Source organism: Dysidea avara, chromosome 3 (genome assembly GCF_963678975.1).
Source record: "Dysidea avara chromosome 3, odDysAvar1.4, whole genome shotgun sequence".
In the NCBI taxonomy this organism is placed as follows: Eukaryota; Metazoa; Porifera; class Demospongiae; order Dictyoceratida; family Dysideidae; genus Dysidea; species Dysidea avara.
In genome coordinates this window covers 9,648,958-9,662,616 of record NC_089274.1, presented here as the reverse complement: position 1 = coordinate 9,662,616, position 13,659 = coordinate 9,648,958, and the positions used below count along the sequence as shown (strand labels likewise).

Below are 13,659 nucleotides of genomic sequence, written 5' to 3'. Positions count from 1 at the left end.
AATTGCAATACATAAATCCATACAATTATGCTCACAAAATTTGAGTCTCACAAATTTTTGTACTTGTCATTGCCTATACATTATGGTTGTATTATGCTCTGATCATTAAAACATTTCTTATTCACTGTTTTTGAAAGTAGTCAGCAAATAATTCTGTTACAGTAACATAAGTTATTAGAGATGTACGATTGTATCTGGTTGTTCTATTAGTTATTTCCAGCACCAATATGGAGTATTAATTTGTTAACAACTATCCACCAAGTATAACAGTGGGTCAGAATCTTTCAAAACACTGTACCAAGTTGTGATTTGTACTCAAGTAATCAATGATTTCCATTGTATATATTGGTACCGGTATTCTAAAACAGAATAATTATACTGGTACATCAGTATCACAAAGATTGTTCATTTGCTATATACTGTACTTTCATCCTAGAGACCCGGCAACTTGTATATATAGCAAGAAGATGAAATCCCAGACTAGGTGGAGACTATATACTATTATATAAGTGCCTATCTAACACACTTAGTGTAGCAGCGCAGCCCCAAAAATTGGCCAAATTGTGCTTATGACATGTATTTTAGATATAGTTCCATTGCAGATTTGACCTTTATGGCCATTTTTGCCCAGAAATTCGATTGTTTCTGTCTTTATCTCTCCAAGGCATTAATTGATGTGTTAAACGTGACACCAAAGTAAAGGTCTTGTTGAACAAAACATACTTAGTTTTTATTGAAGTTAATAGGTAATTCCATTTGAAGTTATGATCGCTTTTATTTGCTGCAAAATTCAGTACTCTCTGCCCTTGGGGTGTACCATGGGGAGGTACATTATCTCAAAATTCATGGGTAAAATAAATGATCATAACTTTGGAATGAAATCTTCAAATAAAAACTAAGTTGCTTTGTTTATCAAGATCTCCAAGTTATTTAATGCCTCAGGGAGATAAAGACAAAAATGATGAAATTTCTGGGCAAAAATGGCCATAAAGGTCATCAAAGGTCAAATCTGTGATGGAACTATATCAAAAAAATGATGTCATTAGGAGTACTACATATGTGGAAAGTTTCATGCTTTTATGAAAAAGTGCATGATTTTTGTGTTGTGCTGCTATACTAACTAAATGATACAGTGGAACCTCTCTATTACCGACATTTGGGACCCAGAATTTGTGGCCACTTTTTGCTGTAATATAGAGGTTTTCAGAGGTAAAAATTGTATTGATCAGACCAGTTGGGACCAAAATTTGTCCTTATTATGGAGGTTTTTTTTTATTGTGTTCTTAATTCGGGGAGTTTGATAAGAAAGTTTTCACAGTAACAGTGACATTTCATTTCACCATATGCTATATTAAGCACAAGCCTAATTTTTTGTGATAATGTTTCTAAACTTTTAACCCTTTCAATAATAATAAAACTATGCATTCAAAACATATAGCTGTAGCTAAATGGTCCTCTTCAACTGTTTAACTATGTCAGGATGTTGGTCTGTAACATTATTTCTCTAATTTGGATCTTCTGTGATATTGAATAGCCATGTGAGTGAAGGTGTGTATGAAGGAGGAGCACATTCAAAGCCCTCTTTTACTGGTTTCAAAGTGCACTTAGGTAAACCTGTAGTAAGCTTCCAATCTCCAATCTTCATAGCTGTCTGACCAATATAACCTGTCAGGGACAGATCTAGGATTTATAAAAGGGGGGGCTAACTCAAGGTACTAATCTCTTGGGTAGAGGTGTGCAAAACACACTTCCAAGCATGCTTTGCATGCTGGAATAGGGGGGTCTGAGGGAATGCCCCCCCCCCCCCCCCCCAGGAAAATTTTGAAAAATAGATGCTAAAATACTGCAATTTGGAGACATTTCCACATAAATTCATAGTGTTTTCTGCCTGTAGATATTTTATATACTGCCTTTAGATTATAGGTATGGCTCTCTGACTTTGAAGTATTTTGCTAATGGAAAAGTTAGGGTAGGTACAGGCAACCAAGTACATGATGCACCCCTCTCACAATTGCACAACACTGAATAGGTGCATGTTAGAATAATAATATGTTGAAAGTGGAAAATTTTGAAATTTAAACAATACAAGATTGAATCTGAGAGCATTTTCAATGGAAATTGTGTACCTGAATTAAGTATTGTCATACATATTAACTACGTACACAAGTAGATGAATGAAGCCCTTTAAACAGACCAATGCACTTCATTGTATGTATAGGTGCAGGCAGGTTTGGAAAAATTCCATAACAGAACCAACTACATGTTTCCAATGAATGTTCTATTAGAGTAGTTAGCTGACTGCTCTATTAGAGTATCTCGATCTTGTACACCTCCAATGCTGATCCGGGTCCTTGTTGCATAAACTTTAGCATAAATCCACTGATAATACCTTGGAAAAATGTTTATAAGGTGGTTTTATGAGTATTTGTATTATTAGTGATCATATAATTATGCTAAGACAAAATTTGATTATAATACTCAGCATATTGATCAAGTAAAGCCTAAATATGAAGGGGGGGGCTTCAGCCCCCAAAGCCCCCCCCCCCCCCCCCCCCTGGATCCGCCCTGCCTGTACTTGGGGGATCAGCAGCTCTTTACGAGGTGTAAGGCTGTTAGTTGTAATAGTCAACCACACATTATATCCATCTAATTTCCATTCGTTTCTGTCAACCTCTAATCCTGCAATACCTTCTACTATTGTTGGTAGCCAGTCAGTCACATGAATTAATTGATGATTATCATAGTTCAGTTTTGGTAACTTGGAGCCCCATACAAATCCTGTACCACAAACACCTCCTTCAAATTATTACCTCTCAATGGCCAATTACTGCTACCTAATACAGTTTGTCTTCCATTGTTTGTAGTATTAAAATATAAATATTACATCATCTAATAAGTTATGTTTACAATCTAATAGTGATTTTGGCTATTCCTTTATCAGGTGCTCATAACATCCTACAAAATATACGTTGATTGCCATAACAACATATATAACGACAACCAAACTAAAGCAGAACTACTGAACAATTATTTTACCTCAGTTTTTATACCACATTCATCAGAAACTCCTCCAACTATCCGTGACTCACCTTTTCCTGATATTGCCACCATTTCTGTAGGGTATGGTCTCCCTTTTTGAATATTGGGACAATATTGGCTTTCTTCCAATCAGGTGGTGGATTGATGGATGGATGCTTGAAATATAAGTGTCAAAATGGGAGCTATTTCAGTGCTACACAGCTTCAGGAAATGGGCAGGAATTTTATCAGGTCCAGTTGTTTTAGAGACATCTAACTCATTTAGTAAGTTAAGAACTCCATTAGCATCTCTGCAGCAACTATAGACCCATATCATTAACATACATATGCTCCAAGATTTAGAACATATAATATATTCACACATTTTCTCCCACCTTTCCCGACACAACATCTTGTGCGATGAACAACATGGCTTTCTTCATGGTCGATCTTGTGAGACTCAACTTCTACTTACTATCAATGACTTTGCCAAATCCTTAAACAACAATGGACAAACTGATGCAATTCTTTTAGATTTCTCTAAGGCCTTCAACAAGCAGCATCTCCACCATAAATTACATCATAATGGAATTCGGACAATTTAGAATGGTTGAAAGATTTTCTTACTGGAAGATGACAACAGGTATTAGTTAATGGTGAACAAAGTGACGCTAACATCAGGAGTTCCACAAGGAACCGTTCTTGCTCCATTATGTTTCATAAATGATTTACCGAAAAACATACTATCAACTGTAAGATTATAATTATGCAGATAACGTCATTCTGTACATCCCTATTAACTCAAAAGAAGACTGTTACCAACTTCAGAAGGACCAAGCTATTTTGGAAAGATGGGCAAATAAATGGAAAATGTCATTTAATGTTCAGAAATGTGACTTTATCACAAGAAAAAGTCTATTTTTAACCATTGCACTTTGTATGACACTGTTGTGCAGGAGGTGACATACACCAGGTATCTAGGTCTTACTACTGACTCAAGACTATCCTGGTCTGAATACATTAGACAAATAACTAACAAAGCTAACAGTATTATAGGGTTTTTACAACGTAGCCTTCATAGCTGTCCAATTTCTGTCAAAGTGAGTTGTTACAGTTCACTTATTAAACCAATTCTAGAATATACCTGTGTGGTCTGGGACCCTTATACACAAAAGGAAATCTTAGCTATTGAATCATGCTGTGCGAGGTTTGTGTATAATAATTATTCTTCATATGCAAGTGTCACAAATATGTTTCAAAATTTGAATTTGCCACCTCTGGCTCATGTAGAAACCAGCTGAAAGCGATCACAATGTTTAAGATCATGTACCAATTAATAGATATATCAACTGATACCATCCTCATACCGACTACTGTTTACAAGGTCATTCAATGAGGCTGTTACAGCCAAACACAAGAATAAACTCATCAATCTTTCCATCAAGTATAAAGATCTGGAACAATTTACTCAACGACCTCATCATCTGTCCAAGTTTAGACCAATTTAAAGCAAGGCTAGCTGAACATCAACTAATCACATAATTAATTTTGTTGATTCATTATCTGTGCTTGTACATACTCTTTGTAAGAGGTTTTGCACAGTCAACAATAGTAATGATACTCAGGATCCTCAGTGTAACTTTGAGGTGCTTCCAATGGAGCATGCACAGGTAGATATGCAGGTTTACAGCTGCTAAAGATCAATGTCCATGAAGTGACTCATAATCATTTAATATAAGCTTGTACAATAAAGGTCAAATAGTCAAAATTGCTGCCAAATCCATCTCAGAAGACTAAATTTTCAATATTTTTCTTCAGAGTATGCCCCACATCTGTAAGTTAATTCTTCACACCTTCCCTTGTGAAATCCCAATGCATGCATTCAGTTTAGCACAGCCAGACCATGTTTTCTATTTTTGTTGTAAGATAGCAAGGACTGATGTGTTATGGTAGCTAGCACTGAGTTCATAAGATAAAAAGATAGTGAAAATTTGGTAGCATCTAGCTACGTAACTGTAGCACCTAACTGTGCATGCTAATATTTGACTGATTCAATCAAAAATAGGCTTGCGTCGATTATGCTGGCATAATTTTTGGCATAATAGGGGATGAAAAGCATAACGGAAGCATAAGGCTGGCATAAATGGAGCATAATTCAGAGCATAATGGGCAAATTTCCACCACTATAAGTATAACTTCTGCTATAACAGTTACAAAGTCAAGGGCTAACCTGTTTTGGATGATAAAATGATTCCTGACAACGAGTAGAAAAATATACAGTCTCACTATAAGTTACACTCGAGTGCTTTTCATTTTGATTGTGTGACACATGCAGTCATGTGCTAACTAGTACCAAGGCATGGCAAAGCAGCCCGCAAAGCAGTTTTTAGCTTCAGTAATTAAATATTTGACATGTCTGATTTTGAATAAATTGTGATATGCTGATTATGATTATTGAAGCTTGATTGGAAGACAAAACAATAGAAGCTCTGATGATATCATAATAAAGTTAGTGTTGAGTCAGTATAGCTAATGAATGTCTGGACATTAAAAATAGTGAAGTCTGTGCAGGTCTGCATAGCAGTGAGATTGGGGTTAATATCAAACTAGAATTCAAAAAGATCAAGATTCTCTAATAGAACAGTCAAAGTACAACAGTCATTGCATGCAACAGAGAGAGAATGAGAACCACTAAGTGTTTATCTCCAGGAGGCTAATATGTTCTTGACATGGTGCTGCATACATTGCAGTTGCTGTGCTTTGAATACCAATTGCTACAGCAATCAGAAGATCAATTAGAAACCATGCATAATAAATTATTTACATACAAAACTGTGAAGATACTAGACAATAAAATGTCTATAACTTCTGAGGGACTATAGAAATGCCCCCAGACCCCTTGCTCTAACATGTCTAGAGCACATCTCAATTTCAAGTTATTGCTAGGATATGTTGCATGCAGTTGAAGTGACACTTTTCCATTTACATTCTAACATATGGAGAACTTCTCTACACAAAGAAAAATCACACATACAAGCATAATACATTTCTGGAGAGCATAACAACAAGCATAATAGGCAGAAATTGGGGAAATGCCTAAAAGCGTAATAGGCAAATTAATAGACTCAAGCCTAGTAAAAAGGAGCTCTGTAAAGTGCTATCACAGCACCGTTGTTTTAACAGTAGCTATTTCTTAATTATAAATCCACCTATCATGCATATGCATGCCCATATGTTCATAAAAGCTACACCCATAAGTTAACTTTCAGTTTCCAAGTGATACATTTTAAATCTGCATCTTTCTGTTTAGATTAACTTTTGAAGTTGTGAGAATTTTTAAAGTTAAAGCTTTATCCGTCTGGAAAATTGTTATCAATTTGGCTGCTTTTCAAAGATAAAACAATCACGTCTAAGTGCAACTGCTCTATTAGGGTTACTATATTTAAATTGTACTGCATAGAGTGTGCTAATCATTTTCTGTAACATGCATTTATAGCACGGCTATTATGTGTACAATTATTCTGACTATAATGTTAAGCGCTATGCCTGATGCTTCACATCCCTATTATGCACATAATTATACCCACATGCTGGTGCCATGCAGCCACCTAGAATCTCCCCTCTCCTGCACTATAATCACAAATTGATTCCAATAAATGTTTCCTTTAATACATAGGTACAGTAATACTGCCAAACAATAGCTAGAAAGTTCAGGTTTTAATAATGTACACATTTCACTAGCTATACTGTACATTAATATCTCCTGGTCAACCATGGCATGAGTGTCAAGTCTCTAAGTAACAATCATTTTCTTAGTATTGCATAGGTGAGATCACACAATGACAACATTGTTGTCTTTGAGGTGCAAGAGCCTTCAAACACTTACATTTTCAATAGCTATACATATGGTACAGTGACATGTTGACAATAGGTAGCTTGCTAAATTGTGTTGAATGTTAGAAGTGACTAATTGCTATACAGACTAACTACATAGCAAAATAATATATTGATCACATAATTTTATACCTACTTTCCTCGCATAATTAATAATATAATTTGACCAGACATTATATTTGCATTCAATTTTTGTCATAATTGCTTCTTACATATCATGATCCAGTGTTGTAGTGAATGGTATGATCTACATAAGCAGCTAGAACATACACTTTGCCACAAGACAAATAAACTGCACGAATCTACTCAGTTACAAAATGTTTCTGTCTTTCTGTGTCAACTGCACACTTTTTAACCCTAACTCTTGTTCATTCCACGTGAGGGCAGACCAAGATACCACTGTAAACCTCACATAATAAAACAGTGTGTAGAATATAAAATACACTAGTGCATTCATCAATGCAGAAATAAACAATGTTTCAAGCTTGAGGACCAAGAGAGAAAGGATTAAGCATGTAGCGGACATATTTTTGAAGAACATAAAAAAAAGTTTTGAAACTGAATTCTACATAATTTATAGTTGTACATATAGGTTTAAAAATTTAACATATTATACTTTATATTAAAATCAACAATGCATAGCTATAAATTCAAAGACTTAATTCAGTATAATATATGCAAAAACCACAAAAATCTTTTCTGCGTGCAATTTCCAGTAACTGGTATAGAGATTTTACAGAATTTTAATCCATAGGAAGGTGACATGCACATTGGCACTTTCTATGACTGTCAGCTTCACTTCAGTAATGATAATCCCAACTACTAACATTCTTCAATTTTGTCATAAGATACATGAGAGGGTGATGTTATGCCATAGAAGTGATTCATTTATGTTGCTATATAAATAATTTCTGTTCTTGCAGTAGTTATTTTTACAGTGCAAAGTAAATGTAACATACAAAGACATAACACGATGTCAACAAACATTAAATAGAAACCACCTTGTTACATGCATATATGCATAGTGCTGTTAGGTTTAGTTTTTAGATGTTTACCTTGTGCGTACAAAATGTCAAACTCTCATTAAGCTGTCGGTTTGGGCTGTATAGTGAACTCAATTTCAGTGGCCAACTTAGCAGCTGTGGTGTGTGTCCAGTACATCATGTAAGTGGTCTTGTCATATGTCAACTTCAGTGAGTCAGCTGGTACCATAGTTGTCTCAAAACCAGTAGGATATTGGTAGTACTCAGATACAAACACTTCTGACTGGAGGGCAAATGTAGTCTCATTATCACTTGGTACATATACAAGAGAGAACACCCTAGTGTTTGTGTCAAAATTCATTTTAATAGGAATCCCAGCTAAGGCATGTACATATGGTCTAGCCAGTGATTTGATCTCAAATGGGTTCAAGTTATTAGGGTCTGGTGTTAGGTACCAGTAAGTCCATCCATGTAAGAAATCATCCATCTTTGAAGTGGCAAAATCAATGATGTCTTCTGCTACATATCCTCTACCAGCATTACCAAACTCAGTCAAAAACCCAGCCATTGATAGTCGTTGTACATCATCACGACGATTGTCATAAAGGAAGTCATCCAATAGATCACAACTAGCTACTGACAAATTGGCTATCACCTCTTGGAGAAAAGTTGACGCTTTTTTAGTATCCACACCAAGGCAGTAGACATGATATGATAAAGCTTGTTTATCATTATAACCTGGACCTCCAGGGCCTTCCTCAAAGCCAGAATGAAATCCATCAAGGAAGTTTCCACCAGTAGCAGGCTCAAAGAAGATAATAGTGTCATTGTCAACTTCTCGGATATAAGAGTGAAGTGTTTCATACAGTTTCTTCATATTGCCTTTATCAGCTACACCAGGAAACCACAGATTCCAATGGGGATTTACTGGGACAAATTCTTCAGCGCTAAGTGGGACATTTCCAAGCCATGGCTCATTCAGTAACTCATAACCCAATACATTAGGGAACTGCTTTAGTTTCGAAGCAATCAGTTGCCAGAATTTACCAAACCTGTCAAGGATTCCACCATCGTTGTCATACAGCCTTTGAGCTGCTGCCCCTGTAGAATAAGTGACATATCCAGTAGCCCATCCAAAGAGGCCACCCAACACATCTTGACAGTTTATCACATTTCCTGAAGGATCATACTTGGGTTCAGCTACTGGTAGTGGATAAGCCTTTTTACCACCTCTCTTGTAATCCGAGGTGTTATAAGGATGGGCATCAAATGAAGGAATACCATGACCACCACAAAACAGGGGAGACCACAGGTCCTGGTGCATGTCCATTATTACATACACTCCACTCTCATTTAAAGTAGATACAAAGTCTACAACATCTTGTATGTATGATTCATTGTATTGACCAGGAGATGATTCTACCATGTGCCAATGAAATCCACTTCTGACCACATTCAAGCCCCACTATTAAAACAAGAATTTGCGACATACTCTAAATACAGTAAAATGCTCAATCTTTTAAACACAAATTAAGGCTAAATAATATTTTGTATTTATATTAAATAATAGCATTAGTCAATCGCCACATTAGTATAGCTACTGTTGTCAGAAATTGGCAAGACACCATACTATTATGTGTTCAACTTGCATGGGGAATATTGTTAATTTTATTTTTCAGATCAGGAAGTTTGCTTAAACCAATGTGGGCAGGCAGTTCATTAGAGTTAGCTGAATGCTTGTTTAGAGTATTTTCAATCTTTTATTAATGACCATCCTGCATGCTGATCTTTAGAAGTGAACCTCCTCCCATGAGATTGGGGTTTGTCTTCAGCCCATTTCCTCTATGCCTAGTGATGTAAGCAAGTTTAACTTTCATATAATCATTATACATTGAGATGATGGAATAATGATAAAAACTTGCATGATGTCATAATAATGAACAAATTTAGAATCTGTTCATGTTCACCTGAGTCCTGGTTTCTTGTTAATAACTCTTGTTACATGGGCCAGCTGTCCAAACATTTAGTAGCACCATGAAGCCCTTTAAATTCCAGAACCAACAGTCAAAAAGTGCTTTGATACAAGTAAGTTATGAGACTTTAAAAATACCCCTTTCATATAGTATAGACGATTCAGGCGTGCAAAAATGTTTACAACATGGAGACATGCTTGTTCCAGTACGGAGTGAACACATGTTCACCTCTTTGATATCACATTTAGCTGGGGCTCAGGTGAATGTGTACTGACTATAGATGGTGAGACAACAAAGTGATTGGGGGATCTGAAACATAAACAATAAGTGGCCTATTGAATAACATAAAAGTTCATAGATTTCTTTTAATGTTATTCTGAATCTTTTGTTGCAATGATGAAGTATGGTAATTGCACTATTGCAGTTGCCAAAATCTGGAATGTGTGACAGCACAGAGTAAAAATGGAGGACTATGCGCATCTATAGTATATTTAGCCTTTATAATATTTGCAGTTTAGCTAAATGCTGTTTATGAGAAGCATCTGACTTGTTGTCAATCCTAGCATTTGATCTTTTTTTTACGTTTATTCCTCTCAGTATTTTTTACTACATGAAGTCGCATGTACTTACTATGTATGACAAGTTGCTGCTGTCTATACATGATATGTAACATATTAATATGTGACAGAAAGAGTTCAGTATAACTGCTATATTTAATCTCTACTGAGGAATTAAATGTAACACAATTCCTACATAGAACAAGAGCAAATTTTGGTGAGAAATTAAATTTGAAAATTGAGGAATTTTCACAAGGAACCTTAATCTCATTGTAGTAATTTTCATACCATGCACAATCTCATCTAATGCATGTTAATTTTAAACACCAAATACTAGTCTCGCCAAAATATATAAATTCTTATAATATGAGACATTAGTATAACAAAAGAGAAACAGTACATGGTGTAGCATACAGTATGATTGTACTGTATAGTAGGGACCACAAAGGAGTAGGCGTGACCCTCGAAATAACACACCAAAACCAGCTTCAATTTTCCCTGATGATGATGAGGCAGTAAAACTAACAAGCTTTCAGATCGACCCAAAACACTTTCAACAAGTTGCTGTCCTCCTTTGTGTCCCATTCATCTTTGCTGACAGCGAAAAGTGTCGATTTGGCGGTAGCACGTGATGGCTTCCCTTCGTAACGGAAATCATCCGTATTTTTCATAGTGGCTATTTTGATTGCAGAGGTGCTTTTCGAACAGTTCTTGATTCGTACTGCTGTGTAACAGGTTGAAAATAACCGACAACGAAGACGATAATTGGTAGCTGGGGCACACGGCACCATTTCTTTCGGTATGCATGGATTGCAGAGGTGCTTTTCAAATAGTTCTTGATTCGAAATGATGTGTAGCGGGTTGAACATAGCTGACAATGAAGCATAATGGATACTTCACGTTTCAGACGATAATTGATATAGCTGGGGCTAGCGGTGCCATTTCAGTTGCGGTATGCGTGGGTTCGCCAGTCATAATAATTATTTACAATAAAAAATTGACAAACAAGTGCACAGAAAAATTTGGAATTTTCAACTGTAGTAGGGACCATAGCACATCGATACAAAGTACTCAGTAGTGAAACAAGCTGGAGTAGTGTATGATATTAAATCACAGTAAAACAATAAGAAGTGTTATATCCCTACTGTGCATTCTGTATACTTGTAATTGTAGTGTCAGCTTAAGTTGATAGTAGCATATATAATACCTGTTTAAGCAGTTTAATCTGTTCACTGGAATAGGTGGCATAATACCAAGGTTCCCCAGAGTTCTCCAGAGCTAGACCATGAAATATGCGGTATCTTCCTGTCTCTGCTTCAATGTATAGTCTGCTAGAACTATCAATCTTGGCTTTAGAAGGTATACTAGCAATTATTTCAGTGATGAAGAATAGCAGTATTGCAATAATTAGTCTGTAGTTGCCCATGCTATAAAAAAAGTTATTAATTTTGTGCCACAATAGATAAGATAATGCACTACTTATATGTAGGGTTTGTTACCTTAACTGACCATAGATTGATTTTATAAATATGCAACACTCAATTCATCTGTTGAAACACTAATGGCCACAGATACAAAAACCTATGATTAAGGTTATCTACAAGCCTATGGTGCATAATATGTGCTGAATTTAGTAAATGTGCACTATATGGCAGTCATAATTTTCCAACAAAGGTGCTCTGCATGTACATGTGCAAATCAATAACAATAAAGGAAAATATATACATAAATCAATAAAAACAAGGAATGAATTATGCATGTGTATCAAAATAAAAACTAGCCACAGTAGATGATGATTCAAAGATACTTACAGCATCATTTTGCGCACATATGCTTGTGCACTGCATGGGTGCTAGATTCACCATTATAGTAATGATAGCTAACAATTTAGCCAAATGAGGGGATACTATACCTCCTGAATAAAAAGTTTAACCAAAGAGTTTAGCAAAAGTCTGAATTTATTGAGCTAGCTACGTATATGCAGTGATAGAAATCAATATGCTAGAACTGTGTAGTCCCATATATATGCAAAAACAAATATATTTACTTGAAGCTGTGAAGTAAACAGCTGTAAGGTTTTGTGACCAGGGACTTTGGCCTGACATCTATAGTGTTATGTTACAATCGATGGACTTCTTAGAACATTGGGAAATTCACGTCTTACAAGATTTTATACATAATGTAGTCTGAATACCCAACTATACCACCTTCCTACAATGGTTACCACAAATACAAGAGGTCATACACAGATATTTAGACAAATACAAGCTCAGCTTGCCTAGGTGCTTATTTGCATTCCTTTTCCCCTGAACTATCAAAGTTTGGAATTTACCTTAAGAAGAGGACATTAAACTATTTTGTGTATAAGCCAGCTACTGTATGTACTGTATAGAACTTTTTGTATCTGTACATATTAAGGTACGCACAGCATTTAAAAAATAATAAATGAAATATGCATGTAATTGTACTAATATGCATCCTTATAAGTAGTAATGTACACTACAGCTATCTGAAAATTTTAATACAATTAACGACAGTGGGAAAGCCCAATTAAGATACTTCATGACAAAATGGTTGGTTTTTCTTGCAATATGTAGTATAATTTCCACTGTTGAAGTTTCAAAGTCCAAACTCCCAATTTGCTACATCACTTTTGACTTTGTGTGCTCACTGGTAAATTGGGCAGCTTGTTTCAAGATATCATTTTACAGAATGCCCTATATCCCTAAGATGTCCATGGATTGAATCATAAAGTTGTGTTGCTTTCCCTATAGTAGACAGTGTATGCATGCCCTACTACTATTAATGCATAGTGGTAATTTTCACCTCTCGCATGTAGCTCCTAGAGCCTATATGATCCTTTATTGTTTGTATTTGGGGAGCTACCCTCAGTGGGGTTTTAATGTAGCTAGCTAGGTCATATAAACTTTAAAAACAACATTTTCACTGAAGCAGCAAGCCAAATTGCTAATTAAGGCGTGTCTTAAGGCATGGCCGGCGGAAACTCTGGCGACGAAAGCAATCACCTTTAAAACGCCCAATAATTAGCTATCCTCGTGCGTGCATGTTCTCTGAATACCTTTTTCTCACCCGGCAATAGGTTAACCACTAATCCTTGCTTTGTCACTACTGACTAACTGACGGCAATGTTGCGAGCAATCTTGTGACCTTCTCTCAAACTATTTAAATGATTTCCGTACATATGACATGATCACGTGCATCGATAGTGCCAGTT

General features: G+C 35.9%; 1 protein-coding gene across 1 annotated transcript; it reads right to left on the bottom strand.

Annotated features, from left to right (window-relative positions):
• Positions 1-7,853: 7,853 nt before the first annotated feature.
• On the bottom strand, positions 7,854-13,588 carry LOC136251707 (endoglycoceramidase-like). Its single transcript, XM_066044142.1, has 3 exons — positions 13,504-13,588; positions 11,632-11,851; positions 7,854-9,359 (listed from the first exon to the last, which is right to left on the bottom strand). The coding sequence occupies exons 2-3, from the start codon at positions 11,848-11,850 to the stop codon at positions 7,995-7,997; spliced, it is 1,584 nt and encodes a 527-aa protein (XP_065900214.1). The 5' UTR covers position 11,851; positions 13,504-13,588; the 3' UTR covers positions 7,854-7,994.
• Positions 13,589-13,659: the final 71 nt, after the last annotated feature.

Bases quoted from the DNA above. Each gene is read 5' to 3' on its own strand.
- LOC136251707 (XM_066044142.1), bottom strand. From the start codon at position 11,850: ATGGGCAACTACAGACTAATTATTGCAATACTGCTATTCTTCATCACT. The intron at 9,360-11,631 runs GTATTATATATG...TTGTTTTAATAG, and splicing joins AGATTAAACTGCTTAAACAG to TGGGGCTTGAATGTGGTCAG.